At 43.9% G+C, this 27,699-nt stretch overlaps 1 protein-coding gene across 1 annotated transcript in view; it reads right to left on the reverse strand.

Moving 5' to 3' along the window:
• Positions 1–4,998: 4,998 nt before the first annotated feature.
• MBTPS1 (membrane bound transcription factor peptidase, site 1) overlaps positions 4,999–27,699 on the reverse strand; it is a 1,726,871-nt gene continuing 1,704,170 nt past the window's right edge. The window contains exons 22-23 of the mRNA XM_044081940.1: positions 27,615–27,699; positions 4,999–5,739 (exon numbers count right to left, since the gene is read on the reverse strand). The exon at positions 27,615–27,699 is cut by the window's right edge and continues 46 nt beyond it. Coding sequence (XP_043937875.1) covers positions 5,549–5,739; positions 27,615–27,699 — 276 coding nt within the window. The 3' untranslated portion in view covers positions 4,999–5,548. The remainder of the gene's footprint in view (positions 5,740–27,614) is intronic.

Raw genomic sequence — 27,699 nt, forward strand, 5'->3', positions numbered from 1 at the left:
GGATCCTTATAAAGCATGATGCAACCATACCTCAATCAGAAGGCAGCAGAAGCTGGGAAAAGTATGATGTCCTATTTTAATGCAAATCCATGACTCTACAGAAACGGTCAGGTTTTCTAGGGGCAGGAGAGAGGCAGTATGTATCTACAGATGCTGTGGTGAATACATGCTACAGAACATCCAATACTAGAGGAAAATGAGTGCTTTAGGCTCAAGCAGGCCCATGAAAGCTCTGTATTTTAGCTGGGCCGCTGAGTATTCCTTAGCTTACCACTGGAACATTTCCTTGATTTTATGAAGTGTGTCCTAAAAGCAGAAATTCTCTGTTGAAAAAACTGAGGCAAAGGTATTCATGGTGACCGACTCCTGTGCAATACCAGAGTGGAATCTGGTCAGCTTAAGGCAGTTCATCTGCTACAATGTCATGTGAATGAAATTTCTCAACTTGGTATTCCACCCTTCTCTTTTTAGAAAGGGGCTAAGACATCATCATTCTCTTTCGGCTTTTCCCGTTAGGGGTCGCCACAGCGGATCATCTCTTTCCATTTCTTCCTATCCTCTGCATCTTGCTCTGTCACACCAACCGCCTGCATGTCCTCTCTCACCACGTCCATAAACCTTATCTTAGGCCTTCCTCTATTCCTCTTACCTGGCAGCTCCATCCTTAGCATCTTTTTCCCAATATACCCATCATCCCTCCTCAGCACATGTCCAAACCAACGCAATCTCGTCTCTCTTGCTTCGTCTCCAAACTGTCCAACATGAGCTGACCCTCTAATATACCGATTCCTAATCCTATCCATCCTAGTCACACCGATTGCAAATCTTAACATCTTTAACTCTGCCACATCCAGCTCTGACTCCTGCCTTTTGTCAATGCCACTGTCACCAACCCATATAACATAGCTGGTCCCACTACACTCTTGTAGACCTTCCCTTTCACTCTTACGGATACGCGTCTGTCACAAATCACTCCTGACACTCTTCTCCACCCATTCCACCCTGCCTGTACTCTCTTCTTCACCTCTCTTCCACATTCACCATTACTCTGAACTGTTGATCCCAAGTACTTAAACTCGTCCACCTTTACCAACTCTACTCCCTGCATCCTCACCATTCCTCTACCCTCCCTCTCATTTACACACATATATTCTGTCTTAGCCCTGCTGACCCTCATTCCTCTGCTCTCTAGAGCATATCTCCACCTCTCCAGAGTCTCCTCAACCTGATTCCTACTCTCACTACAGATCACAATGTCATCTGCAAACATCATAGTCCACGGGCCTCCTGTCTGATCTCATCTGTCAACCTGGCCATCACCACTGCAAATAAGAAAGGACTCAGAGCTGATCCTTGATGTAATCCCACCTCCACCTTAAGCGGATCTGTCACTCCCACTGCAGTCCTCACCACTGTCACACTACCCTCGTACATATGCTGTACCACTTTTACATACTTCTCTGCCACTCCCGACTTCCTCATACAATACCACAACTCTTCTCTAGGCACCCTGTCATATGCTTTCTCCAAGTCTACAAAGACACAATGCAACTCCTTCTGACCTTCTCTGTATTTCTCCATCAACAGTCTCAGAGCAAACATTGCATCTGTAGTGCTCTTTCCTGGCATGAAACCATACTGCTGATCACTAATCATCACCTCCCTTCTTAACCTTGCTTCCACTACTCTTTCCCATAACTTCAAGCTGTGACTAATCAGTTTTATCCCTCTGTAGTTACTGCAGCTCTGCACATCACCCTTATTCTTAAAGATAGGTACCAAAACACTTTTTCTCCACTCCTCAGGCATCCTCTGACTTTCCAAAATTTCATTAAACAATCTAGTTAGAAATTCCACTGCCATTTCTCCTAAGCACCTCCATGCTTCCATTGGTATGTCATCTGGGCCAACAGCCTTTCCATTCTTCATCCTCTTCATAGCTGCCCTTACTTCCTCCTTGCTAATCTGTTTCACTTCCTGATTCACTATCCCCACATCATCCAACCTTCTCTCTCTCTCATTCTCTTCATTCATCAGCCTCTCAAAATACTCTTTCCATCTACTCAACACACTCTCCTCTCTTGTGAGTACCTTTCCCTCACTATCCTTTATCACCCTTACATGCTGCACATCTTTCCCAGCTCTGTCCCTCTGTCTAGCTAATCGGTACAGGTCCTTTTCTCCCTCTTTAGTGTCCAATCTCTCATTACAACTCTCCATATGCCCTATCCTTAGCTTCGCCACCTCTCTCTTTGCCATCGCCTCATCTCCTTATACTCATGTCTACTTTCTTCATCTCTTTGACAATCCCACTTCTTCTTCGCCAGCCTCTTCCTCTGTATACTCTCCTGTACTTCCGCATTCCACCACCAGGTCTCCTTGTCCTCCTTCCTCTGTCCAGATGTCACACCAAGCACCTTTCTAGCAGTCACCCTTACCAGTTCTGCTGTAGTTAACCAGCTATTCGGTAACTCTCTACTGCCTCCCAGTGCCTGTCTTAATTCTTCCCTAAACTCCACTTCACAATCACCCTTTTTTAACTTCCACCATTTAATCCTTGGCACAGCTTTCACATTCCTCCTCCTCTTCTTGATCACCAACGTCATTCTACATACCACCAATCTATGCTGCTTAACTACACTTTCCCCTGCCACCACCTTACAGTCTCCAATCTCCTTAAGACTGGCCCTCCTACATAGTATATAATCAACTTGTGAGCATCTTCCTCCACTCTTGTCGTCACCCTATGCTCCACCCTCTTCTTAAAATACGTATTCACCACAGCCATGTCCATCCTTTTCGCAAAATCCACAATCATCTGAACTTCTGCATTCCTCTCCTTAACACCATACCTACCCATCACTTCCTCATCCCCTCTGTTCACTTCACCAACATGCCCATTAAAGTCCGCTCCAATCACTAGTCTCTCACCCTTGGGTACACTCACCACAACTTCATCCAACTCACTCCAAAATTTCTCTTTCTCTTCCATCGCACACCCAACTTGAGGAGCATATGCACTAACAACATTCATCATTACACCATCAATTTCGAGCTTCATAAACATCACTCGGTCAGACACTCTCTTCACGTCTAAAACACTCTTGGCATATTGTTCCTTTAGTATAACCCCTACCCCATTTCTCCTGCCATCCACACCATGATAAAACAATTTGAACCCGTTTCCTAAACACCTGGCCTTACTTCCCTTCCATCTGGTCTCTTGCACACACAATATATCAACCTTCCTTCTCTCCATCATATCAGCTAGCTCTCTTCCTATACCAGTCATACTGCCAACATTCAAAGTTCCTACCCTCACTGCTACACTCCTAACCTTCCTCCTATCTTCCTGCCTTCGGGCACGCCTTCGCCCTCCTCTTCTCCTTCGGCCAACAGTAGCCCAATTTCCGCCAGCACCCTGTTGGCTAACAGTACTGGTGGAAAGGGGCTAAGGCACTTTCTGGTAACTCCAGTGCTGGATGATGAGTTTTCAGAAAAGACATAAAAAAACCTGAGTGGTAGAAGTAAAAGCCTGGGAGTCGGATGGAGTTAAGGCACTTCCCAATTTTGGCCAAGGCAATCTGACTAGCACTGGTTTGGTCTCTGGTGTCTTTTGTCTCATGTCTTTGGATACAACCGTCTCGGGGGTCTTGCATCACAGAAGGGAGAACGGGACCCTCCAGGAACCTGCTTGAGGAAAAATATCCTTGGGATAATATTCTCCAATTCCAAAATAATTTGAGCAACTACTACTGGCATTATTCTGTGGCATACTTATCAGGGCATGCAAAAATCAAATACATTCTGGCCTGAAAGAAGGTCACACCACAGGTTTTGGCCAAAACGGACTCTGAGGGTAAGGGCTGAGAAAAAAACACTTCAGCATGTTCGGGGTGGCTGGATCCACAGAATAGTATGTTCTAATTCTATGTCCACAATCTCTAGACATCTCTCAATGTCTCGTCTGACTTATTTTTTCCAGCAGGAGATTTCTGGAGGCCTTGGCCAATGGTGAGGCAGCTTTGAACCAGGTACACTCCCTTCTGGCTGGGAACTCCTGGAGAGACTGTCTTCTTTTTTTGGACCGTCACTGGAGTGAAACTAGGACTGACAGCAATAACAACATGCAGTTCATGTTACTGCACAGCAACATTTAAAGATGGTGTCAATAAATGCACTTCTTATATGAGCAACATTCTTCGGTAGTGATGGCAGGGTACTGGCCAAGGCTTGGGGGTGGGGTGGGGGGGCAGAGCTCGAAGTCAGGCCAACAAGTCAGGTTACCTTAAGGCAGGAATTCCAAAAGTAAGGACTTCATAGGTTCATATGTTAGTACTAGGCTAACTGCCCTTGCAAGCACATGAGAGCCATTGTAAGCCTAGCCAATTATCCCCTGTGAGACTCAAACCCTGCACCTTGTCTTTGTAAGGCAAACACCTTAAGCACTGGGCCACCCTTCCAACCGCAACAGTGAATACTCTGATGAACATCTGGTGTATGAACAGTGTGTGTTTTTGACAAAGATGAAAAAGGGGGCAGTTCTGGACTTTTGATTTGTTAGATTCACTGAGTTATGTAGTACTAAAACAATGCATTACCATTCAGGTGGGCATGACAGATATAAAGATGCTGAGGGGAAACTGGTTAAGTAATCTTAAGCTGTAAAAACAGAAACAAAAGAACCCAAAATAAACTATAAAACAGACTTCTCAGAAGTGGCTAAGTATAAATGGGTGCACAAATATATGCATACATTTTTCTGTAGTGGTGAAGCTGGCTCATTTAGATATGCATACAACATAGCCTGGTTAAGTGCTTGACTATGAATAAAGCAACAGAAAATCATATTAAATCTTTGTCTGGAACTTCTGTGTGCTACAATGCATTATGGACTGTGTGTGAGTGGCAAAATGCTAAAAGTGGGGTGGGGAGAAAAACAGATGAAAAAATTACACAAAATGTTCACAAAGATGATAATAATGGGGACAATTCAAAAATGTTTACAAATTCATATTGTATTTGATGAAAGTTTTCTCCACCGACAATGGTGAAATCATGATTAAAATTTACAAAATGCCACAACAATAGTCATTTTATAAAAAATAAATCAGACCTTTCTAAGTTGCACAGCCCACTCCCAGACCCAGTCTTCCACTGCAGTTGTTTGTTCTACATGCTACAAGATGCAGCATGATGCAACCATACCTCAATCAGAAGGCAGCAGAAGCTGGGAAAAGTATGATGTCCTATTTTAATGCGATTCCATCCAGATATCTTTTCTCTTTTATGTGTTGAACATTTTAATAATAAATATAGAAAACAAGTTTTAGCAAAACAATCTTGGTTTTGGTCACTTAAAAAAAAGAGGTCCATTTCCTCAAGATATACAGCTAGACAGCTGCTAATAAAACAGCTTGTTGTCTTTGGTGGATTTTAATGGATCCAAATAGTTTCCATTTTTGCAGGTCAAAAACTTAGAAGTTTATGCAACATACTCCAAAGACAAAGTCAGTTAAATAATGTTATCTTTGGTGAGCACTGTCAGTTACACAGAAGGAGACTTTGGTGGATGTGACAGCAGGAGCTGTGGTCGCTTGACTCTTGGTTTTCTTCTCTTAGGTTTGCTTTTGGCTTTGATCTGCACCACGAAGAATGCCAGTACTACCATGGCACCCAAGAAAGCGAATACAGGAATAGTCTGTCCGACATCTTGATTATATCGACCAGGCATTATACCTTGGGTAACATGAAAAACAAACATCAATGACTACAGCAGAAAAAACTTAAAAAGGAAAATGTACTTTCATACATATAAATTTTAAATGCAACAGAGTGATTTTACATTATTTAAGTTTCAATGGTATGACTCAGATGTCTACATACCAAAATCACAGTGACTTGCAACAGATGTACATAAATGATATAAACAATTAGCATCCTAATGTACACAAAATAGTCCAAACACATTAACGTGTTTCATACATATCAAAGAGAGTAACTTCTATATGTTAAAATATCACAACATGTACTTAGCACTTAAAAATGCAAGAAAATAACAGTTGAATTCCATACTACATATGTTCAAAAATTTGCAGCACCAAAGGGTGAGAGAAAGAAGAACACACATGCAGCTATAAATTACCTAATGCCAAACATACCAAGAACTGCTTCCCAAGTTCAACAAAACGGAAAACTAATATTCTGCTGGGCTGAGCGGGAGTTGCAGAGAGGCCGGGTAGGTAAATCAGGCCACTTTACTTCCAGTATCTGTCTCTACACACACCCAAATGTGCAAGCAAATTCTGTGCATGGTCAAGGTCACAGAATACAAGAGAAAAATGATGGAAGGTGTGATGATACACCACTAGATTAGTAATCAAGGAGCCTCAATCCTCATCACTGGCAAAGTACAGTTGTGTACACTTACCATAAATGTAGATGTTCGAATGTATTCACTGTTGCAGTCATTACATTTGGGTTATCTGCTTGCAGGTAGCCCTCAGTCGGCCTGATTAACAAAGTCTTGGGTCCTGCGTCGGTTGCTGTCCCTTCTTCCATGACGTCAGGTCATCAGGGGTATAAAACATGCAGCCGACGCCATTACATCAGTTTTTCTTGCCCCAGATGTCAGGTGCCCCCCTAATGGGAAGCAATTAAACATAAAAGCACAAAGATATACCTCTAACAAAAAAGCAAATACACCATAAAGGCTTTTAAGCATAGTAAAGGAAAGCAGAGGTATAGCCAAAAGAAGTTAGGGGGCTGGAGGGAGGGTAACCAGGACTGCAGCAGTGAATACACTCGAACATCTACATTTATGGTAAGTGTAGACAACTGTACTATGTTCTTCATGTTTCACTGTTGCAGTCATTGCATTTGGGTAGATTCCCAAAGCTATGGTTGGGAGGAGGATTTAGATAGCATTAGGGCCAGCTATAAGGCCCTTCAAGACTGCAGTGGCAAAGCCAGCTCTGGATTCAGAAAAAATTGGCAAGTGGTAATATTTGGTGAAGGTATGTACAGAACTCCAGGTGTAGCAGCTTCTAGGATGTCCCTGTTAGGGACACCTCTGAGAAAGGCTGTAGAGGTAGATGCAGCCCTGGTGGAATGAGGTATTATCCCCTGTGGGGAAGGTTTTCCATGGTGCTTATAGCAGAAATGAATGCAATGGCCTATCCACTTAGAAATGGTTTGCTTTGAAATGGCCTTCCCCTCTGCCCCTGCAGCAAATGCAACCAACAGCTGTTCAGATTTCCTGAGAGGCTTAGTCCTGTCCAAGTAAAATCTAAGTTGTCTGTGCACGTCCAAGGAGTGCAGTATTCGTTCTCCTTTGTTCTGTGGATTAGAAAATAAGGTTGGCAAATGAATGGACTGATTAAGGGCCACACTGGATACCACCTTGGGCATAAAGGAAGGATTGGTCCTGAGGGACACCCTGTCCACATGAAAGATGATGAAAGGCTCCACTGCCATGAGGGCCTGTAATTCAGACACCCCTCTTGCTGAGGTGATGGCTAGAAGGAAGGCTGTTTTCCAAGAAAGGAATTTCAACTCTGCATTTGCAGCTGGTTCAAAGGGAGGTAGAGTGAGCTTTTTCAATACAAAGTTAAGGTCCCAGGCTGGAGTAGGTGCTCTCCTGGGTGGTCTTAAGTTTTTGGCCCCTATGAGGAATTGCTTCAGCAGTGGATGAGAGAAGAGGGGAGGCTCTGTATTATAATGTGCTGAAATGGCCGAGGCATGAATTTTGATGGAAAAAAAGGAAAGGCCCTTGTGAAGCATCTCAGTTAATTATTGAAGAATATGCGGTAAATTGAGCACGGTTGTGCCCATCCCCTGAGTCTGGCTCCAGGAACTGAATCTTTTCCATTTTCAGCATAGGATTTTGTAGTACTAGGCCTCCTTGCCTCCAGAATGACATCCATCTCTTGCTTACTGAGGGATAGTAACGGAGAGATCAGGTAATTAAGCCAGGCTGCAAGGTTCAGGATTTGAAGCTGTGGGTGCAGAATCTGGCCCTCCTGCTGGGACAGCAGGGCAGGGGTCTGAGGCAGGTGCCATGGTTCCAGCAGTGACACACTGCGCAAGAGGGGGTACCAGTGTTGGCGTGGCCAGTCTGGTGCAATCAGTATTGTCCTTGGTTTGTCCTGTTTGATCTTTAGTAGCACTTTGGAGAGGAGAGGCAGAGGGGGAAAGGCATAAACTGATAAGTTTTTCCAGGTGAAGGACAGGGCATTCACTTTCCAAGCTTGTCCGTGGGGAGTCCTTGTGCAGAATTTGTCCAATTGGCAGTTCTGAGGGGAGGCAAACAGTTCTACATCTGGGCTCCGCCATTTGTTTTTCAATATGTTGAATATCTTTGGTTCCAGTTTCCACTTGTGTGGGTCCATGAGATTTCTGCTTAGGTCTGCCAGTGTATTTAGCTTGCCTGGCAGGAATTGAGCTTGTAGGTGCACTTGGTAGCTCAAGGCTGTGTTCCACAGAGCCATGGCTAGTCTGCAGAGAGGGTACGAGTGGGTTCCCCCATGCTTGTTTATGTACCACATAACTGTGGTGTTGTCCATCTTTAACAATAATTGTCCTGGAAGAATGTGGTCCTTGAAGGCTGTCAGAGCAATCTGTATAGCTAACATTTCTTTTTGATTGATATGCAGGTGCATTTGACTCTGGTTCCATTTGCCCTGAATGCACTGCCCTGCCAAGTGGGCCCCCCATGCATAGTTTGGTGCGTCTGTTGTTAGGGTTTGGGTGGTAGGGGGAAGAGTGAATGGCAGTCCCTTGTTTTGGTGGCAGGCCTCTGCCCACCAAAGGAACTCTATCTTTAGACAAGGTATGATAGGAATCATTGATTCTAGGTCCTGAGAATGTTGACACCATAGGCTTTTTAGATACCATTGTAGTTTCCTCATATGCATATGGAATTAGTAGAATGCAAGAGGCCATGAACCCCAAGGCTTGCAGTACTTTCCTTACAGATAGCTGGGTCTTTGTGGCCAGCAGTTTGAAGTAGGCTGTCAAATGAACTTGTTTCTCTGGCATGAGGTAGGCCATCTGGGAAGTTGTATTCAAACTTGCTCCCAAGAATACAATTTGTTGGCAGGGTACTAGATGTGATTTATTTTCGTTTATGGTGTACCCCAGAGAAGTTAGTAATTTCTTTACAAATGCCAGATGATTTAATAGTATATCCTGGCTTTCTGCCTGAATTAGACAATTGTCCAGGTATGGGTATATTTGAATATTTCTTTGCCTTCAAAATGCAATGACTGGAGCTAGGCACTTTATGAATACCCTGGGCGCAGTAGATAAGCCAAAGGGCAGTGCAGAGAACTGATAGTGCATGTAGCCTGCTCTGAAGCATAGGTATCTTCTGCAAGATTCTCTTATTGGGATGTGCAGGTAGGCTTCCTTTAAATCCAGAGTTGCCAACCAGGCATGTTTGCCTAGCATGGGAAGCAGCTGATGAAGAGTTAGCATTTTGAATTTTGGGATTACTAAAAAAGTGTTTAGGACAGACAGGTCCAGGATAGGACGCCAGGAATGGTCTTTTCTGGGTACCAGGAAAAGAATTGAGTAGAAACCTGGCCCCCATTCTTCTTCTGGGACAGGTTGAATAGCCGTGATACTTAGAAGAGAAAGAACTTGCTTTTGGGCCTCTGCCCACTGATTTGGGGGTAGGTTTGGCCAACTGTTTGGGGTTGGTAAGGAGTGGAAGTGGAATCTGTATCCTTGGGAAACTATATTTAAAACCCATGTGTCTTGGGTAATGAGTTCACAATTCTTTGCATGCAGGGCGATCTTTCCCCCTAAAGGAACAGTCAGATGAGCAGGGCTTGGAAGGTTTAAAGTTGAGTCATTGTGACAGTTTACCATAGGGGGGTGTCTTACTAATTCCAGCTTTGGAAGTGGGAGCCCCCCACTGCTTAGGCCTGTGAGTACCTTGGGACTGAAGCCTGGGTGTTCTGCTGGTTCTGGGTTTGGACTAAGAAGGCCTGGAAGAGGCAGGAAAGGACCAATTCTTAGAAGGCCAATGCCTACTAAATCTGGGAGGCTGCACTTGCAGGAAATCTAACAATTTGCATAGATTTAGCTTTTTCCTCCATCTTTTTAAGTACTACTACTGCTTTGTTGCCAAACAGGCAGTCTTGGTTTAAGGGAGCATCCAGTAATTTAGCTTTAACATGATCTGGAAAAGATTGCTCCTTAAGCCAAGCATGCCTTCTAAGTACAGACCCAGTGACAGCAGCCCTGCAAGATGCCTCTAATGAATCAAAACCACATTGCAAAGTATGTTTTCCAACTTGTTCAGCAGAATGCATTAAATCCTGTAATTCTTTATTTTCAGCACAGTCAGGAATCAACATAATTTTCTGTTTAAGCAATCCAATAATATGCTGCTGATACTTTAACATGTGAAACTGGCAGTTTAAGGCCTTTATGGCCAAAGTTGCAGAAGTGTATACCTTCTTATCCAGGGCCCTGGAATCTCTATCAGAGGGGGTAGGGTTTTTGGCAGTAGTAGACTTAATGCCTTTGCGTCCCTGTGAAATGGTCTCAGGATCCACAGTAGGATTCTTAAAGAGGAACTTGTGAGAGTCAGGTACCCTGTGATACCTGTCAGGTTTTCTGGGAGCAGGAGGTAAAGAGCCTGGGGCCAGGCTAGATTCCAAGAAGGCATCATCTACAATGTCCAGTACTGGAGGGATAGCTAAAGGCCTGTATTGAGGTAGGAGTCAGAAGTCCCTAAGCCTCTTTTTGGAGTCTGAGTAATCCTGGTTTTCCCAGCGGAAATGCTCTCTAAGAGTATGCAAGGTTTCACCAAAAGACAAATCCTCTGGAGGGGAAGCAGAGGGAATGGAGTCCTCTGCATCAGAATCCTTATAGGTAGATAAGGGCAACTCCTGGTCATCAGAGAAAACAGAAATTTCAGAATCCTGATCAAAAGAATCAGAAGGAAAATCAGTCCTAGGCCTCAGAGGGAGAAGGGTGGCTTCCCCTGATTAGACTAATAAGGTCATCAGCCATTCTTATTTGTTTTTTTAGGCATAGGGGCCTGACCATGCTGTCTGGGTGTCAGTTTTCTAGGCATGGATAGAGTTTTAGGCCTTGAAGAAGAAGATGGCGTTGGTTGAATATGCAAGTCAGTAGGCCTGAATACACCCTCAGAAGCCGAGGCTTGAACAGCGGCTCCGGACCCATCCAAGGTAGAGACATCCGCAGGTTCCACAGTCGAAGAAGCATCTCGCGGCATACCATACTCCGAATGGGTCTCAGTAGAGGCCTGGGAATCTGAAGTAGCGGGAATCAGGGGCTGCGAAAGCGCCTCACTGAGTACCGGTGAACTGGCAATTAGCTCAGAAGAGTCGTCAGTAGCTTTGGACCTATGTGGTCTGTCTCTGTCTTTATCTTTGCATTTTTTTGAATGTCGGTAGCTGGGTGGCTTACCGAAGCCATTTCTGGATAACTGAACAGAGTACCAAAATATTTTGACGCGAAAATGAACAGACGACGAACAGTTCAAGGTTTGAATAAGGCACAAAAGCGACAGCGAGGTACGTCGTGGTCTGGGCCTAAGCAAGGAATGCAGTATGAATGAAAATCTTTAGGAGGTATTTGCTTTCCAAAAGAAATACAATTGTTAACTTTTACTGATATCGGTTTAGAGCAAGAAAAAGGATCCCCAACAGGGTACTTAGCTTAGTTGAAGACTTTGGACCTGAAACTCGAAAACGAAAATTTCAGGAGTTGGCCGACCGGCACTTGCGAACTGTTTCTGCTTCGGGCACTGCACAGCAAGAAAGACAGATGTAATGGCGTCGGCTGCATGCTTTATACCCGACTACCTGACGTCATGGCAGAGGAGACAGCAACCGACACAGGACCCAAGACTTTGATAATCAGGCCGACTGAGAGCTACCTGTAAACAGGTAACCCAAATGTGATGACTGCAACAGTGAAACACGAAGATAATCAGCAAGCTTATGGTACACTTAGAAAGTCAGAGGAGAGAAACTGATAATTAAGGAAGTGAGTGAAGAAGGGAGTGTAAGGGCATATAAGATATGAATAGGTACTTGTCAACATTTAGGAGGATATAGTTTATGTATACAGTTAAGGAGTGAAAGAATGTTTCCTAGGATTTCTGCACTTAGAATAAAAAACAGAAAATTAACTGACAGATGGCTTCTGCTCCAACAAAGACAGTCAGATGATGAACTGACTGGTTCAATAAGAAGTCCAAAACAATTGTTGTCAAGAAAAAACATGGTTTCACCTTAAGTCCTTGTGCAAGACCAAATACAGTGCTCTATAAGTGTTAGCTAGAAGCTCCAAGGTCTTAAGTGGGGTGATAGTTGCATGAAAAAGTGTCTTCCAAGAAAACCTCAAACCCACTGAGTTAAGAGGCTCAAAATTCAGATGGTCAACACAGTCAACCATGAATTTTAAGTCCAACAGAGGGGAAAAGTTATTTGAATTTGTAAAAATGTGCCAAACTACTTTAAGGAACAGCATGACCAACTAGTGCTGGGCCAGAATTCTGCCCTCCACAAAGTCATGCCGCACAGAAATAGCACATATATGCTATTTGACCACAGAATAAGTCAGCCCAAGGCATACTTGTTTGTGTCTGAGACGAGTCAGCACCTGCAAGCTGACACTCCTCAATGATGCAGGGTACTGCTCCACTCAAACACTCAACAGCTTTTCACATGGGGGTGGAACACAAGTTAGCACTACGGAAGGATCCCTGGCAGCCTTAATTTACTCTGAAACAGCAGCTAATTAATTCAATAGGATCAAGGGGTTTATATCACAAGTCAGGTGCTAAGGTGGAGTCTGATGTCAACTCGATTTCAGAAACATGCCGAGCTAAGACAGTAAGAGTTGCCTATGTACTGAGGGACAAGACATCTGGAAGCCATCCTTTTCATAGTCTTCGTGGGATGATGAGGAGGAGCTTTGGGACTTTCTTCCCTAAAGTTTGCAATAATATGTGGAATCAGCAGGCATACAGGGAATGTATGCAGCAATAATATTAAAAAAAGTGCTCCTACTTCACTCCTGTTCTGTTTAAGCGATCAGAAGAAGAGTACCATAGTATCTTGCCTGCCAAACGTGACAGTTCCAGAAAAAATTAACTAGGCATGGCCTGTGAATCTGCAACTAAAGCAAACGACTAGGTAGTAGCTTATGAATATCTGCCAGCTAGCTCATTTCTCCTGGCAATATGAATCGCTGACATAGTGATTCCCCCTGTCTATGGACTACTGTTGCCTCCATGCTCTGGATGTATTTTCTCATTTCTTGTGTCGACACTGAAGAAAGAACTGGTCGTCTAACAGGATAAGAAGATGATCTCGATTTTCAGCCTAAGTGAACTCCCCAGTGTGCAAGTGCATTCCCATTGGTTAAAACATGTGCTGGCTTATGGTTCAGACAGAAAATACCCATCAGCAAGTTGATAGGAAATGCCCACCACTTCAAGGTCTCCAATAAGGTTCTGAGACAAAAAGTAGGTCATAATGTACAGTGTGGCACTGGAAACCACAAGTAACTTGCAGTCCACTAGAAACATTCTCATCTTCGGGTATGGAAAAGGCACCATGAATACCATGGTAGCCACTAAGCCCAGAAAATGGAGCACAAGTCCGACAGTACAATGCCTAACTGACTTAGAAAAGGCAATGAGATCCTGATCCTTCACCAATAGGAATAATGATGGATAAAGTGGAACCAGCTGTATGTCAATAAAAGCTACTTGCTCAGCAGCAGTCAGAGGGGACTTCCTCCAGTTCATGGTCAACTCTAAGGAATGGAACCACAGAAATATCCAAAACAAATCTTACACCTGAGAGCCCCTGGATGGAGCTACCAGGAGGTACCAGTCCAAGTAAAGAACACCAGGGGATTCTTCTCCTGGAATGCTTTGCTTACCATGGCCAACATACTATTAAAGACTACACACTGAAAGGAACCTCCTATATGGAACAAAAATTCTAATTTGCCACAATGCAATCAGATGGTTTGTGGTGAAGGAGCAGAAGCCCCCTGCAGGGTGATTATCCAAAATTAGACATGAACATGTCGTGGAGATTCAGCATGAAAAAGGACCAGACAGAAGAGATTAAACTCTTCTATTCAAAAACACGACAAACTCTACCAATCCCTGCCCAACCTGCTCATAAATGTATACGTGGATACAAGACTACAGACTGCAGTCCCACTGGTACACCAATGAGTTACTCCCCCTTGACTATATGGGAAGAGGGGGCTAAGCCTGGGATAAATGTGCAGTTTCCTATCCATATGTACGAGATAGACTTGAAGAAAGTGAAGGATGTGCTCTGCTTTAGAGAAACTGGCAATTTGTTCCAGAAATGGTAGATTCATTGGGAGAGACACAAGTCCTATTTATGCTGCAGTACAGACTTAGAACTCTCTTGATTTTGTATATGCGTTACTACTAGCCTTCTGGATATGTAGTTCATCAAAATTGCATTATTTACAGCTTTGTAGGTCTGGCACAGATTACCATATGGGAGTCCGCAGGAAACAGAAGAGGATTAAGGCTTTCAGGTGCTAGAGAAAAAACACAGGCAGTCCATCATGTTTTTTTTTTTTCCAAGCTGATGAGGTGTTTGGACAAGAACATACAAAAGGGCTGCATTCCACTATGGATCTGAAGAAGGATGAGCAAAAGGGAATAGTGACTTATTTTGCCCAATCAGATGGGTAAGGCAGAAAGCTTTCCAAATGACATTGGACATATGGTGGACAAAGCAGAGATCATTATCCATAAGTGTGTCTAGGTCTTGAATGTCAGTGTTTTAAGGTGTGCGTCATTTATGTTGTAGGTAAGTAAGGGTTCATGTTTCCCAAACTGCATTATGCTACATTTTCTGGCATTCAGCTACAGACCACGATCCTGACAGAATTAGTTTGTCTAAGTCAGGCCCTTCTGCGGGATCGAAAAGCTGAAGATAACTCCTAATTTGCAACTGACCATGAACTTGGTCAGTCAAAAGTTCCTAATGTCACATTTGACATCACAATAGTAGTTGCCAAGTAGAAATTGTTCCAAAATAGAGCCAGGGGCACACCATGTCAGACAATTTGCTTAAAGGATAGTGTGCCATCTGGTGGTCATCAGTAAGCCAGATGAATATCCAGTGGGTTACAAAGACATTTATGTCATTGACACCAAAGTGGAATATAGTGTCAAAAACTTTAGGTATATCAGAGTTAAAACATTTGCATGGAATTAACTTAGCCTCATGCAGCACTTCTGTGATTCTTTCAAAGTCAGCTAGGTGTAATAGGCATAATCTAAACCTAACTAACATAGAGTGTACTGAAATTAACTGATCACCAGATAATTTCTTTCTGGGGAATGCCACTGAGTTTTCAAAACACAGCCAATAATAACCATGTCTAGAATTCACTGGCCCTTTCTGATGGTTACTCAAGCCAGGGTGACTCTCAAGACAGTACAGTTGTGTACACATCATAAATGTAGATGTTCGAGTGTATTCACTGTTGCAGTCATTACATTTGGGTACTTTGCTGGCAGGTTGCCCTCAGTCGGCCTGAATAACAAAGTCTTGGATCCTGCGTCGGTTGCTGTCTCCTCTTCCATGATGTCAGGTCGTGAGGGGTATAAAACATGCAGTCGACGCCATTTTATTCAGTTTTTCTTGCCCCAGATGTCAGGTGCCCCCCAAATGGGGAGCAAAAAATATATATATATAAACAAACAGTAAATATATAAATGCACTTTTAGAAACATATACTTTACTTTCAACTAAAAGCAAATACACCACAAAGGCTTTTGAGAGTAATGAAGGAAAGAAAAGGTATAGAAAGGGGGATGGCGGGTGGGTAACCCGGACTGCAACAGTGAATAGACTCGAACATCTACATTTATGGTAAGTGTACACAACTGTACTATGTTCTTCATGTTTCACTGTTGCAATCATTACATTCGGGTAGAATCCCAAAGCTATGGATGGGAGGATGGAGCTAAACAACATTAGGAGCGGCTATAAGGCCCTGCAGAACTGCAGTGAAAAATCCTGCCCTGGATTTGGAGAAGAGAGGCAAATGATAATGCTTTGTGAAGGTATAAACAGAGCTCCAAGTAGCAGCTTCTAGAATGTCTTTGGTTGGAACCCCTCTGAGAAAAACTGCTGAAGTAGAGGCAGCCCTGGTGGAATGTGATCTGATCCCCTTGGGCAAAGGTTTACCATGGTGCAAGTAGCAGAAAAGTACAGTTGTGTACACTTACCATAAATGTAGATGCTCATAGGTTCATAGGTAGGTACTAGGCTATCGGCCCTAGGGCCCATACAAGCCTAGCCAAAAAATGTACCCTGGCTTTCACCACCCAAGAAAATTATTTTCCTGTGCCCCTGTCGAGCACAGCCACAGAAGTGATCCCCAGGGTGAATTTCCCATTTCCCATCCAATCATCAAGATTTTTCTTGAAGAGTGCTAATGAAGAGCTCTGTTTGATATAGATAGGTAGTCTGTTCCAGAGTATGGGGAGTCTCTTGGACAGGAATCTATCCCTCCAGCATGTTCTGTTTATTGTGGTGACAAGGTTAAGGTCCCTAGAGCGTGTAGCTCGGAGGGATTGGGACTTCTTTAAGTGGAGCATGTCCAACAGCTCTGGGTTTGACATAGCTTTGTATGTTAGGCAGAGATCGCCCCTGAGTAGGCGATATGTGATGGAGTAAAGCTGTAGCTTTTTGAGACGGTCTGCATAGGGCATCTGTTTGAGGCCAGTAATTGTCTTTGTGAGGCATTTCTGTGGTCTTTCCAGTTGTTGTAGATGTCTTGTGAGGTACATACCAAAAGGGGCATTGTACTCTATAATGGGTCTAATGAGTGATGAGTAGAGGGGAACAATGACCTCTTTTTTCTGGATGAGAATCCATTTGTGATGAGATGAGCCACGTAGAAGGATTTCCTGACCACTGTGGCGATGTGATTATCAAAGGAGAGACTACTGTCCACCTGTGTCCCAAGGTCTCATCACATTTTCAGCATTAAGTAGACTACCAGCTATGTGGTAGTTCATGGGTACCGAGTTTTTACCAAAGGGGATGACAATACACTTTTTGGCATTGAGCTTCAGGCCATGGCTTTGACACCAGGTATCTGTCTCAGTGAGGCCCTTTTGTAGTTTGTCCACATCGTTAGGAGTTTCGATTATGGCTCCTAGCTTGCAGTCATCTGCGAACTTTGTTATCCAAAGACCTTCTGTGTTGGCCTGCACTTCAGAGAAGTAGATACCAAACAGGAGAGGACCCAAGACTGAACCCTGCAGTACTCCACTTGTCACTGGTCTGATGTCAGATTTGGAATCCGCTACTTTCACAGTGTGGGTTCTGTCCATGAGCCAGTTGGCAATCCATCTTGTGACATAGGGATTTATACCTAGTTTAGTGAGCTTATCTATAATTCCAGAGTGGGGGATGGTGTCGAAAGCCTTGGCGAGATCTAGATAAGCTGTGTGAACCATTTTACCCTCATCTATGGCTTTGGTGACTGCTTCAAAGAAGTCAATCAGGTTTAGGAGACATGATCTGCCTTTTACAAATCCAAACTGAGTAGGGTCCAGAGTTTGGAGATTACCAATGTCTTTGTTTATGTGTTCCATGATGATACGTTCCATGGCCTTGCAGACCAGGCTCTTCAGGCTAATGGGGCAGTAGTTCCTGGGGTCCGTCGTGGCTCCCCCTTTGTGGAGTGGGATAACTGTCGCGGTGCGCCATTCAGTGGATACAAACCCTGAGGTGAGGCTATGATTGAACATGGTGCTTAGGTAGGGTGCCAGTTCATTCTGTAGTTCGTGTAGAACGCAGCCTGGGATATTGTCAGGTCCCATGGATGCTGTGTTCTTGGCTTTGGAGAGTGTGTTTTTTACCTGTGCAGCCGTGATTATAGGAACTTTGCATTCTTCCGGTATAGAGATGGGCCCTCTAGGGGGTGAGAGGGGGGTAAAGTTAGCACTGAACCTATCTGCTAGGATGTTGGCAATATCAGTTGGTTCTGTATATTTAGTGCCATTATGCTGTAACTCAGAGCAGATCTGAGTGTTCCCATTTAGATTCTTGACATAGCTATAGAATGCTTTGTGGTTGTCTTTAGAGTCAGTGGCAATTTTGTTTCGTAACTAGCTTTGGAGGATTTTATGAGGGATCTCAGCTTCTTACTGAGGTTGACCAGGGAGCCCCTCCAGTCATGAGATTTTCCTCTTTTTTGCAACAGTTTCTTTCTTCTGTTGTAGAGTTTGTTTATGGCAGAGGACCACCAGGTTGGCTTCCTTTTTTTGGAGGATAACATCTTGGTTCTATTAGGGATAGCATGATCCATGCACTCGTGTAAGTGCTTATAAAGTGCATTTGTGTAGGATTCGGCAGTCATACCTCTATTGTCCGTCTGCATGGGTGTCATGAAGTTTGCCACTTCTGTCTTAAAAAGTGTGAAGTTGGCTTTTGAGAAGTTTTTTTACGATGGTTTCCCTAATTGGTGCTGGGGGTGGGATGTGGATGTCTGGGCTGATAAGCTTGTGGTCAGATCTGACCAATGAGGAACTGACCTCTGGTGTGGAACACCGGTTTCCCATGTTGGTAATGACCAGGTCTAAGATACTGCTGCCCCTGGTGGGGGTGTGAATAAGTTAATTCAAGGCGTTGGAATTTATTAATTCTAGAAAACGTTGAGCAAAAGAGTTGGTACATGAGTAGTTTTCCCAGTTAATGGTGGGGTAGTTGAAATCGCCCATTATTAGGGTGTTGGGTTGTACCCTAATACTTTCCAGTGTATCAAGAAATGAGGAGTGTGAATCCTGGGGCATGGTGGGGGGGTCTGTAGCAAGCTACAATTTGGATTGCAGTCTTGCCCAGAGTTAGTTGCACTTGGATAATCTCGGATGCATTATGCTGTGCAACTAGCCTGGAGGTGTGGATATCCTTAATGAATATGGACATGCCTCTGCCTTTAGTGCTTCTTTCTGGGTTAGGTGGCCGAAAGGTGTGGTATGAATTGAAGCCTGGTAATGCAGGGGTGCTCTCTGGAGCTTTGAACCAGGTCTCTGTCACTGCACAGATGTCAATGTTCTCCATTTTAAGGAGTGCCTCGAGTGAGTGCATTTTGAGGTTTAGACTTCTAGCACTGAGTAGCATTACCCTCAGATTTTGCTTGCTTGTACCTGTTACGGTGGTGAATTTGTCATTTGAACCTTGCCTAAAAAAGGCACTATAGGGGTGGCAAGAGTCTTAGCCAGTATCCGGAATCCTAAGGGCGACAGGTGCAGGCCATCTCTGGCAAAGCATCGTGGACTGTCGATCATGTCGTCCCAGGCAGACAAATACTGGATCCCCTTAGAATGACACCAGAAGCCAATTGTTGAAGTCAATCATTTTGTCCTTGTACTGTGGCATTATTCTGGGTGATGGCAGGATGCTACTCAGGGTTAGGGTCATACCTGCCTGGGATACAAGATCGGAGAGCTCCTCCATGTCTCTTTTCATGTAGTCCAGGGAGGTACGTCTCAGGTCATTTACACCAACATGGACAATGACAGTGTCATATTTGTACTTATTGTGGAGGGACCTGACTGCATGAGTTATGTGGCGGATCCTGGCACCTGACAGGCATCTGACAGTAACTTTCTCCTTGTTTAGTCTAGTGAGTGGAACATCAGTGTGCCTGACTATAGAGTCACCTATGACTAGAGTGTTGGGTATGTTGTTATGCCTTATGGGCTGTGGTTGAGTGGCACACTGAGTTTGTGGACTATGTGTCATTTGGGTTGTGTTGGGGGGGTGGAGTTTGCTTGCGTTTATGCTTTGGATGTCCCTGATGCTTGGGCAGGTTTTTATTGAGAGCCTCCGCGAATGTAGGTGTGTATTTTGTGTTTCTATGTGTGTGTTTTGGTGGTGTAGGTTTTGAGGGACTATGTGTCGAGTGTGGTGTGGTGCAAGTGTTTACCCTCTCCTCTTGACTGTCTAGTCCAGTTTTGGGTGAAGAGAGCTTTGCTTCCAGTTTGGCTATATAAGTGCATCTCTCACAGGTTGTAGTGTTGGGTGGTAGTAGGAGAGGGTTGTCTGTGTACATGAGGCAATTGCTGCATTGCCTCAAGATGCCCAGATTCATCAGGTAGACAGGAGACATCACTGGGAGCTGACCCTTAGACATGCCTGGATAAGTGCTTATTTATTAAGTACTAAAAACTGCTTTCCACTAGACAAGTGAGGAAAGTTGAGTGCTGTAGTAATTTTCAGCTTATGTAGTGCTTACAATGAGTTCTGAACAAGGGCTGAGTTCAAAGAAACAGATTTGAGTGCTGAAACTAGAAAACTGGCTAGATATAAGAAAAAAAAAACTAAGCTAGAAGGCTTCCCTCCAACACAGAAGGGCTTGGGGGCTCAGAAGCCTACAGTCTATATCACTTAACAGGAAAGGCAGGAAACAAGCTGCGAGTTGTATTCACTGTTGCAGTCATTACATTTGGGTAATCCTGCTGGCAAGGTTGCCATCAGTCGGCCTGAATTCCAAAGTACTGGGTCCTGCGTCAGCTGCTGTCACCCCTTCCCTAACGTCAGGGGTATAAAAGATGCGGCCGACGCCATTTTCTTTAGTTTTTCATGCCCCAGATGTCAGGTGTCCCCTTAAAAGGGTAGCCAAAATTTATATATATATATATATATATATATATATATATATATATATATATATATATATATATAAATACATGCACCAATATAAACTTTATCTTCCTCTACAAGCAAATACACCACATAGGTTGTATCAATCAAAGAAGGAAAGATAGGTTCCATCAGAAGAAAGGGGGATGGCGGGTGGGTAACCTGGACTGCAACAGTGAATACACTCGAACATCTACATTTATGGTAAGTGTGCACAACTGTACTATGTCCTTCGTGTTTCTCTGTTGCAGTCATTACATTTGGGTAGAGTCCCAAAGCTATGGTTGGGAGGCTGGAGCTAAACAGCGTTAGGAGCGGCTATGAGGCCCTGCAGAACTGCAGTGGCAAAGCCTGCCCTGGATTTAGAGTAGAGTGGCAGATGATAGTGCTTTGTAAAGGTGTGCCATGAACTCCAAGTAGCAGCCTTTAAAATGTCCTTGGTTGGTACTCCCCTGAAAAAGGCTGCTGAAGTGGCTGCAGCTCTAGTTGAATGTGGACTAATGCCCTTGGGCACTGGCTTGCCATGGTGTAAGTAGCAGAAACGAATGCAGTGGCCTATCCACTTTGAAACAGTCTGCTTTGAGATAGCCTTTCTTTGTGATCCTGCAGCATATATGCCACTAGTAATTGCTCTGTCTTTCTGAAAACTTTGGTTCTGTCCAAGTAGAATCTAAGCTGTCTGTGTACGTCCAAATAATGCAGAATTCTCTCCTCCTTGTTCTGTGGATTTGGATAAAAAGTTGGCAGATGAATAGTTTGGATAAAAAATGATAAAAGGTTCCACAGCCATGAGTGCCTGTAGCTTTGAAACTCGGCTTGCAGAAGTTATTGCTAGGAGCAGAGCTGTTTTCCAAGATAAAAACCTTATGTCAGCAGTAGCGGCTGGCTCAAAAGGAGGCAGGGTGAGTTTTTCCAAGACATAGCTGAGGTCCCATGCAGGCATTGGTGATCTCCTTGGAGGCCTTAAATTTTTGGCTCCTCTAAGATACTGTTTAATCAGAGGATGAGAAAAGAGGGGAGGCTCTGTGTTGTAATGAGCCGAGATGGCAGAGGCATGGATTTTCATTGAAGAAAAAGATAGGCCCTTGTCAAGCATTTCAGTCAAATATTGTAAAATCAGAGGAATATTGGGCTTTGCTGTGTCTGTTCCTTGTGCTTGGTTCAAAGCACAGAATCTCTTCCATTTATCAGCATAAGATTTTCTAGTACTAGGCCTTCTGGCTTTCAAAATGACATCCATCACAGATTTACTGAGAGGTGTTGTTTGAATAATTAATTGATCAACCATGCTGCAAGATTCAGAGTTTGGAGCGGAGTGTGCAGAATTTGATTGTTCTGCTGAGACAGTAGATGAGGTATTTGAGGGCAAGTACCATGGAGAAAGTTGAGACATACTCCTTAGAAGTGAATACCAGTGCTGGCGAGGCCATTCTGGAGCAACTAGGATCATTTTTGATTTTTCCTGTCTGACTTTTAGTAAGACTTTGGCGAGTAGAGGCAGAGGGGGAAAGGCATAGACTGAGGTTTTTCCAGCTGAAGGATAGGGCATCCACTTCCCATGTTTTTTTGTGATGAGTTCTTGTGCAGAATTTGTCCAACTGATAATTTTGGGGAGGGGCAAATAAATCTATGTCTGGGCTCCCCCATTTCTGTGTTAACATGCTGCTGAAGATTTGTGGATCTAGTTTCCATTCATGCGGGTCCATAAGATTTCTGCTTAGGTCGTCTGCCAGACTATTTTGTTTTCCTGGTAGGAACTGAGCTTGTAGATGTATTTGGTAAGTCAAGGCTGTGTTCCACAAGGCCATGGCTAGTCTGCAAAGGGGGTAGGAATGTGTACCCCCTGCTTGTTTATGTACCACATAACTGTGGTGTTGTCCATCTTTATCAGTAGTTGTCCTGGATGAAGTAAGTCCTTGAAGGCTGTCAGAGCATTCTGAACAGCTAGTATCTCTTCCTGGTTGATATGCAGATGCATTTGGTTTGGGCTCCATTTGCCCTGAATGCATCTGCCTGCCAGGTGGGTCCCCCAAGCATAGTCTGATGCGTCTGTAGTTAGGGTTTCGGTAGCAGGGGGTAGGGTGAATGACAGTCCCTTGTTTTGGTGACATGTCTCCGCCCACCAAAGAAACTCCTGTTGTAGGCAGGGAATGAGATGGATTCATTGTTTCCAGACTGTGAGAATGCTGACTCCATAAACCTTTTAGGTACCACTGAAGTTTCCTCATATGCAGTCTTGCATATGGAATTAGTAGAATGCAGGATGCCATGAACCCCAAAGCCTGCAGAACTTGTCTTGCAGATAACTGGGTTTTTGTTGCCATTTGTTTGAAGCATGTTGTCAGTTGCCTTTGTTTGTCTGGCGTTAGGTAAGCCATCTGGGCAGCTGTATTCAAGCTTGCACCCAGGAATGTAATTATTTGAGAGGGTATTAGTTGTGATTTATTTTCATTTATGGTGTACCCTAGGCATGCTAGAAGCCTTTTTACAAACGCCAGATGTTGAAGAAGAGTCCTCTTTGTCCTCTGCTTGAATGAGACAGCAGTCCAGATAAGGATAAATTTGTATGCTTCTTTGTCTGCAGAATGCAATTACTGGTACCAGGCACTTTGTAAAGACCCTGGGCACAGTAGATAAGCCAAAGGGCAGTGCAGAGAATTGGTAATGCAAAAAACCTGCTATGAAATGGAGGTATCTTCTGCAGGATTCCCTTACTGGGATATGCAGGTATGCCTCAAGTCTAGAGTTACTAGCCTAGCATTCCTGCCCAGCATAGGCAGTAACTGTTGTAAAGTCAGCATTTTGAATTTTGGAATATCCAGGAACGTGTTCAAAATCGATAAGTCCGGTACTGGATGCCATGAATTGTCTTTTCTGGGTACCAGGAAAAGTCTTGAATAAAAACCTTGTCCTTTTTCCTTTTCTGGTAGCCCCCATATCCATGAGGGAAATAACTTGTTTCTGGGCTTCTGCCCACTGGTTTTGTGGCAGATCTGGCCATCCATTTAGAATTGGCAAAGTATGGAAATGAAATCTGTACCCCTGGGATACTATGTTTAATACCCACTTGTCCTGGGTAATTAACTGCCAATTTTGAGCATGAAGTGCTAGTTTTCCCCCTAAGGGGGCTGCCAAAAGATAAGTGCTTGGTGATGGTAGAGGAAAGTCATTGAGACTGCTTACTGTAGGGTTGTGCTTTGTTTCCTCCAGATTTGGAGGTGGAGGCACCCCACTGCTTTGACCTGTAAGAACCCTGTGATTATTATCTGGAGCCTTTTGAGCACCTGGATTTGCCTTGAGTGGCTCTGTTGGACACAGGAAAGGACCAATTTTTAGTAGGCCAGTGTCTACTGAACCTGGGTGGCTGCATTTGCAAGAAATCTTTTACAGTTTGCATAGATTTAGCTTTGTCTTCCATTTTCTTTAAAACCTCTTCTGCCTTATTACCAAACAGAGTATCATGCTGCAAAGGGGCATCCAACAATTTAGCTTTAACATGATCAGGTAGACTTTGCTCCTTGAGCCAGGCATGCCTTCTAATCACAGATCCAGTAACAGCGGCCCTACAAGAGGCCTCCAAGGAATCAAAACCACATTGCAAAGTATGCTTTCCAACCTGTTCTGCTGAATGCAATAATTCCTGTAATTCTTTTATTTTCCACACAATCAGAAATCAACATCATTTTTTGTTTCAGTAAGCCCATAACATGCTGTTGATATTTAAGCATATGAAACTGGCAGTTTAAGGCCCTGATTGCCAAGGTTGCAGACGTATAAACCTTTTTCCTCATCTGTCCAGCGCCCTGGAATCTCTGTCAGAGGGGGTAGGATTTTTGGCTGTAGAGGCCTTTACACCCTTGGGACCCTGAGAAATAGTCTCAGGATCAGCAGCAGGATTTTTGAATAGATATTTGTGGGAGTCAGGAACCCTGTAATATCTGTCTGGTTTACTAGGAGCCGGAGGCAGGGAATCAGGAGCCATGCTTGATTCCGAAAACACATCAACAATGTCTAATACAGGAGGTATTGCCAAAGGCCTATACTGAGGAAGAAGAAGGAAATCCCTAAGCCTCTTTTTTGATTCAGAGAAGTCCTGACTCTCCCAGTGAAAAGGTTCCCTTAAAGTATGCAAAGTCTCTCCAAAAGAGAAATCCTCAGGAGGAGATGCAGATGGGATGGATTCCTCTGTATCAGAATCCTTATAGGGTGGAACAGAAAATTCCTGATCAGAAGAGGAATCAGAAGAAATAGAAACCTGATCTGAAGATTAATAAACAGTGCCTTGCCTAGGCCTCTTAGCAGGGGGGTTGGGAACCCCTGATCAAGGTAATTAAATCCTCAGCCATTTTGATCATCTGTTTTTTAGGCATAGGGGCCTGAGCATGTGGCTCATGCAATGTTTTTTTAGACATAGAAGATGCTTTTGACCTTGTTTTTGAGGCTGACGTCGGTTTAATATAAAAATGTTGAGGCCTAAAAACACCCTCAGAAGCCGGTGCCTGCTCAGCGGCTCTGGACCCATCCAAGGGAGAGACATCTGCGGGTTCAATACTCTGAGAATCTCGTGGCATACCAGACTCCAAATGGGCCTCGGTAGAGGCCTGCGACTCAAAAGTAGGGGGTATCAGGGGCTGAGAAAGCGCCTCACTGAGTACCAGCGAACCGGCAACTGGCTTAGGAGAAGCTTCGTCATTGGTTTTGGACCTCGACGGTCTGTCTCTGTCTTTTTCTTTGCGTTTTTTGTGAACTCCGGTAGTCAGATTGCTAAATGACGACATTTCAGGATAATTAAATCTTGTACCAAAATATTTAGAAGCAAAAATATACTGACGCTTAATAGTGTGTTGGTTAAGTCTAGCACAAAACCGACAGCAAGGCACGTTGTGATCTGGGCCTAGGCAAGGAATACAGTACAAATGAAAATCCTTACGAGGTATTTGCTTCCCACAAGTTATGCAATTATTAACTTTTACTGACATCGGTATGGTGCAAGAAATAGTTTCCCCAACGGGGTACTTAGCTTTAGTTTGAAGACTTCGGTTCTGAAACTCGAATACAAAAATTTCAGGAGTCGGCTGACCGACACTTGCGAACTGCTTCTGCTTCGGGCACCGCACGGCAAGAAAGACTGATGCAATGGCGTCGGCTGCATGTTTTATACCCCTGACGACCTGACGTCATGGAAGAAGGGACAGCAACCGACGCAGGACCCAAGACTTTGTTAATCAGGCCGACTGAGGGCTACTGCAAGCAGATAAACCAAATGTAATGACTGCAACAGTGAAACACGAAGAACATCTGCTCATAACCCCATTCACCCTCAGACTGCATAATACCCCATTCACCCTCAGACTGTATAATACTCCCTTCTCCCTTTCTAGCTGATTCAGCCGGGAGTTTGGTCTAATTGAACATGTTAAATATCCTAGGCCATAGCAGCTTCCAAAGGGGTTATGTTAGAGGGTCCAGGAGAAAATGATGGTCTCGAGGGTGTGAAAGCGTCTTAGTAATCAGTCACAGGCCAAGTGCGAGGAGGCTGTACAAGTTACTGGCAATCAACTCTCAAAGACTTTCTCTTCTTTATAACCTGAGGGGAACATCCAGTGAAGAGAAGGATGATGTATTCATTGCACATGCCAAGTCCTAAAGTTATGTGTTCTTTAAATAAGGGTGAAGGGAGTTTAGCTTACTTGTAACAATATTCAAAGTGAACAACGGACTCTATACAGCTTGACATACTGTGCATCCTCTATGCAAAACAGGCAACGACAGCTGGAGTCCTTTTATGATATTTGGCATCCACAGTCTCACTTTCCTTTTCTAACAGATGAAGGAAGATTTCTCTCACAAAACTGCACCAAAACAGGAAAGATCTACAATGGTGCAAACCTTGAACTGAAGTCACCTTTACAGAAAAACTAAATGCAGCACTAACAAGAGTCTGCATACGTGAGTTAGAAATGAAAGTTATGACGCTTGGCATGTCATCTAAGGGCAGATGTACACCACACGTGGAAGGTGCTCAAAGCTTTCTACACTGGCTAGACATACGGTATCCTAGTAGGATGTGTCCCATATACAAGGACTACTGCAACAGTGCCCAATGAAAAACATCATAGAATCTTCAAGCCTGGCCCCATGACAAACAGGGATGAAATCACGACTATAGCAGGATGCCTCATGTTTGATTAGCAGCAAGGACATCTGAGGGATGAGGAGGGAAAGGATGAGTTTCAGCCAAGGACATCTGAAGGATGGGGAGGGAAAGGATGAGTTTCAGCCAAGGACATCTGAGGGATGGGGAGGGAAAGGATGAGTTTCAGCCAAGGACATCTGAGGGATGGGGAGGGAAAGGATGAGTTTCAGCCAAGGACATCTGAGGGATGGGGTGGGAAAGGATGAGTTTCAGTGACAGATACCAGTTTGCTCATTTAGGAGGAGGGAAGGCAGCTGCTAGGTCTGCAGCACTGCTGACATCTAGTCGTGTACTGCCTGCCTGCAGAAGCAGAATTTGCTAATGCTGCTTTGGGCATATTCAAGGATAGTCTTGTTTTCCACGTAAGACTACGCTACGCTTTTCAGTGCTGAGTTTCAAAAGTCTAGCCAATAAAGCTGTTGGAAAGTACTGCAGTGGTGTGTTCTGCAAGATGAAGGTAGATGCAAACTTAACAATTCTATTACATCTTTTCTACTTGGGTCAATTTTCACTATCAGAAGCTATAAAGAAGTTATGTAAAAATACACTACATAGCAGTTAATTCCCAGCACACACACAGACTTCATCACTGCTGCTACAAACAGTACACTGATTTTTCTACTAATCCCCTTATACTGCTAGACATATATAATCTAACCTGTCCCTTGAATATCTTTAAAATCTATTAATCTACCCAAACCTACCTCCAGGAATATCCCAAGACTCACTCTCCCCTGGAGACAGAGGTCTCACTTGTGGTCGGTTCTGCTGGAAATTTGGTAACACCAC

Source organism: Protopterus annectens, chromosome 8.part1 (genome assembly GCF_019279795.1).
Source record: "Protopterus annectens isolate FY-2018-M chromosome 8.part1, PAN1.0, whole genome shotgun sequence".
NCBI lineage: Eukaryota > Metazoa > Chordata > Ceratodontiformes > Protopteridae > Protopterus > Protopterus annectens.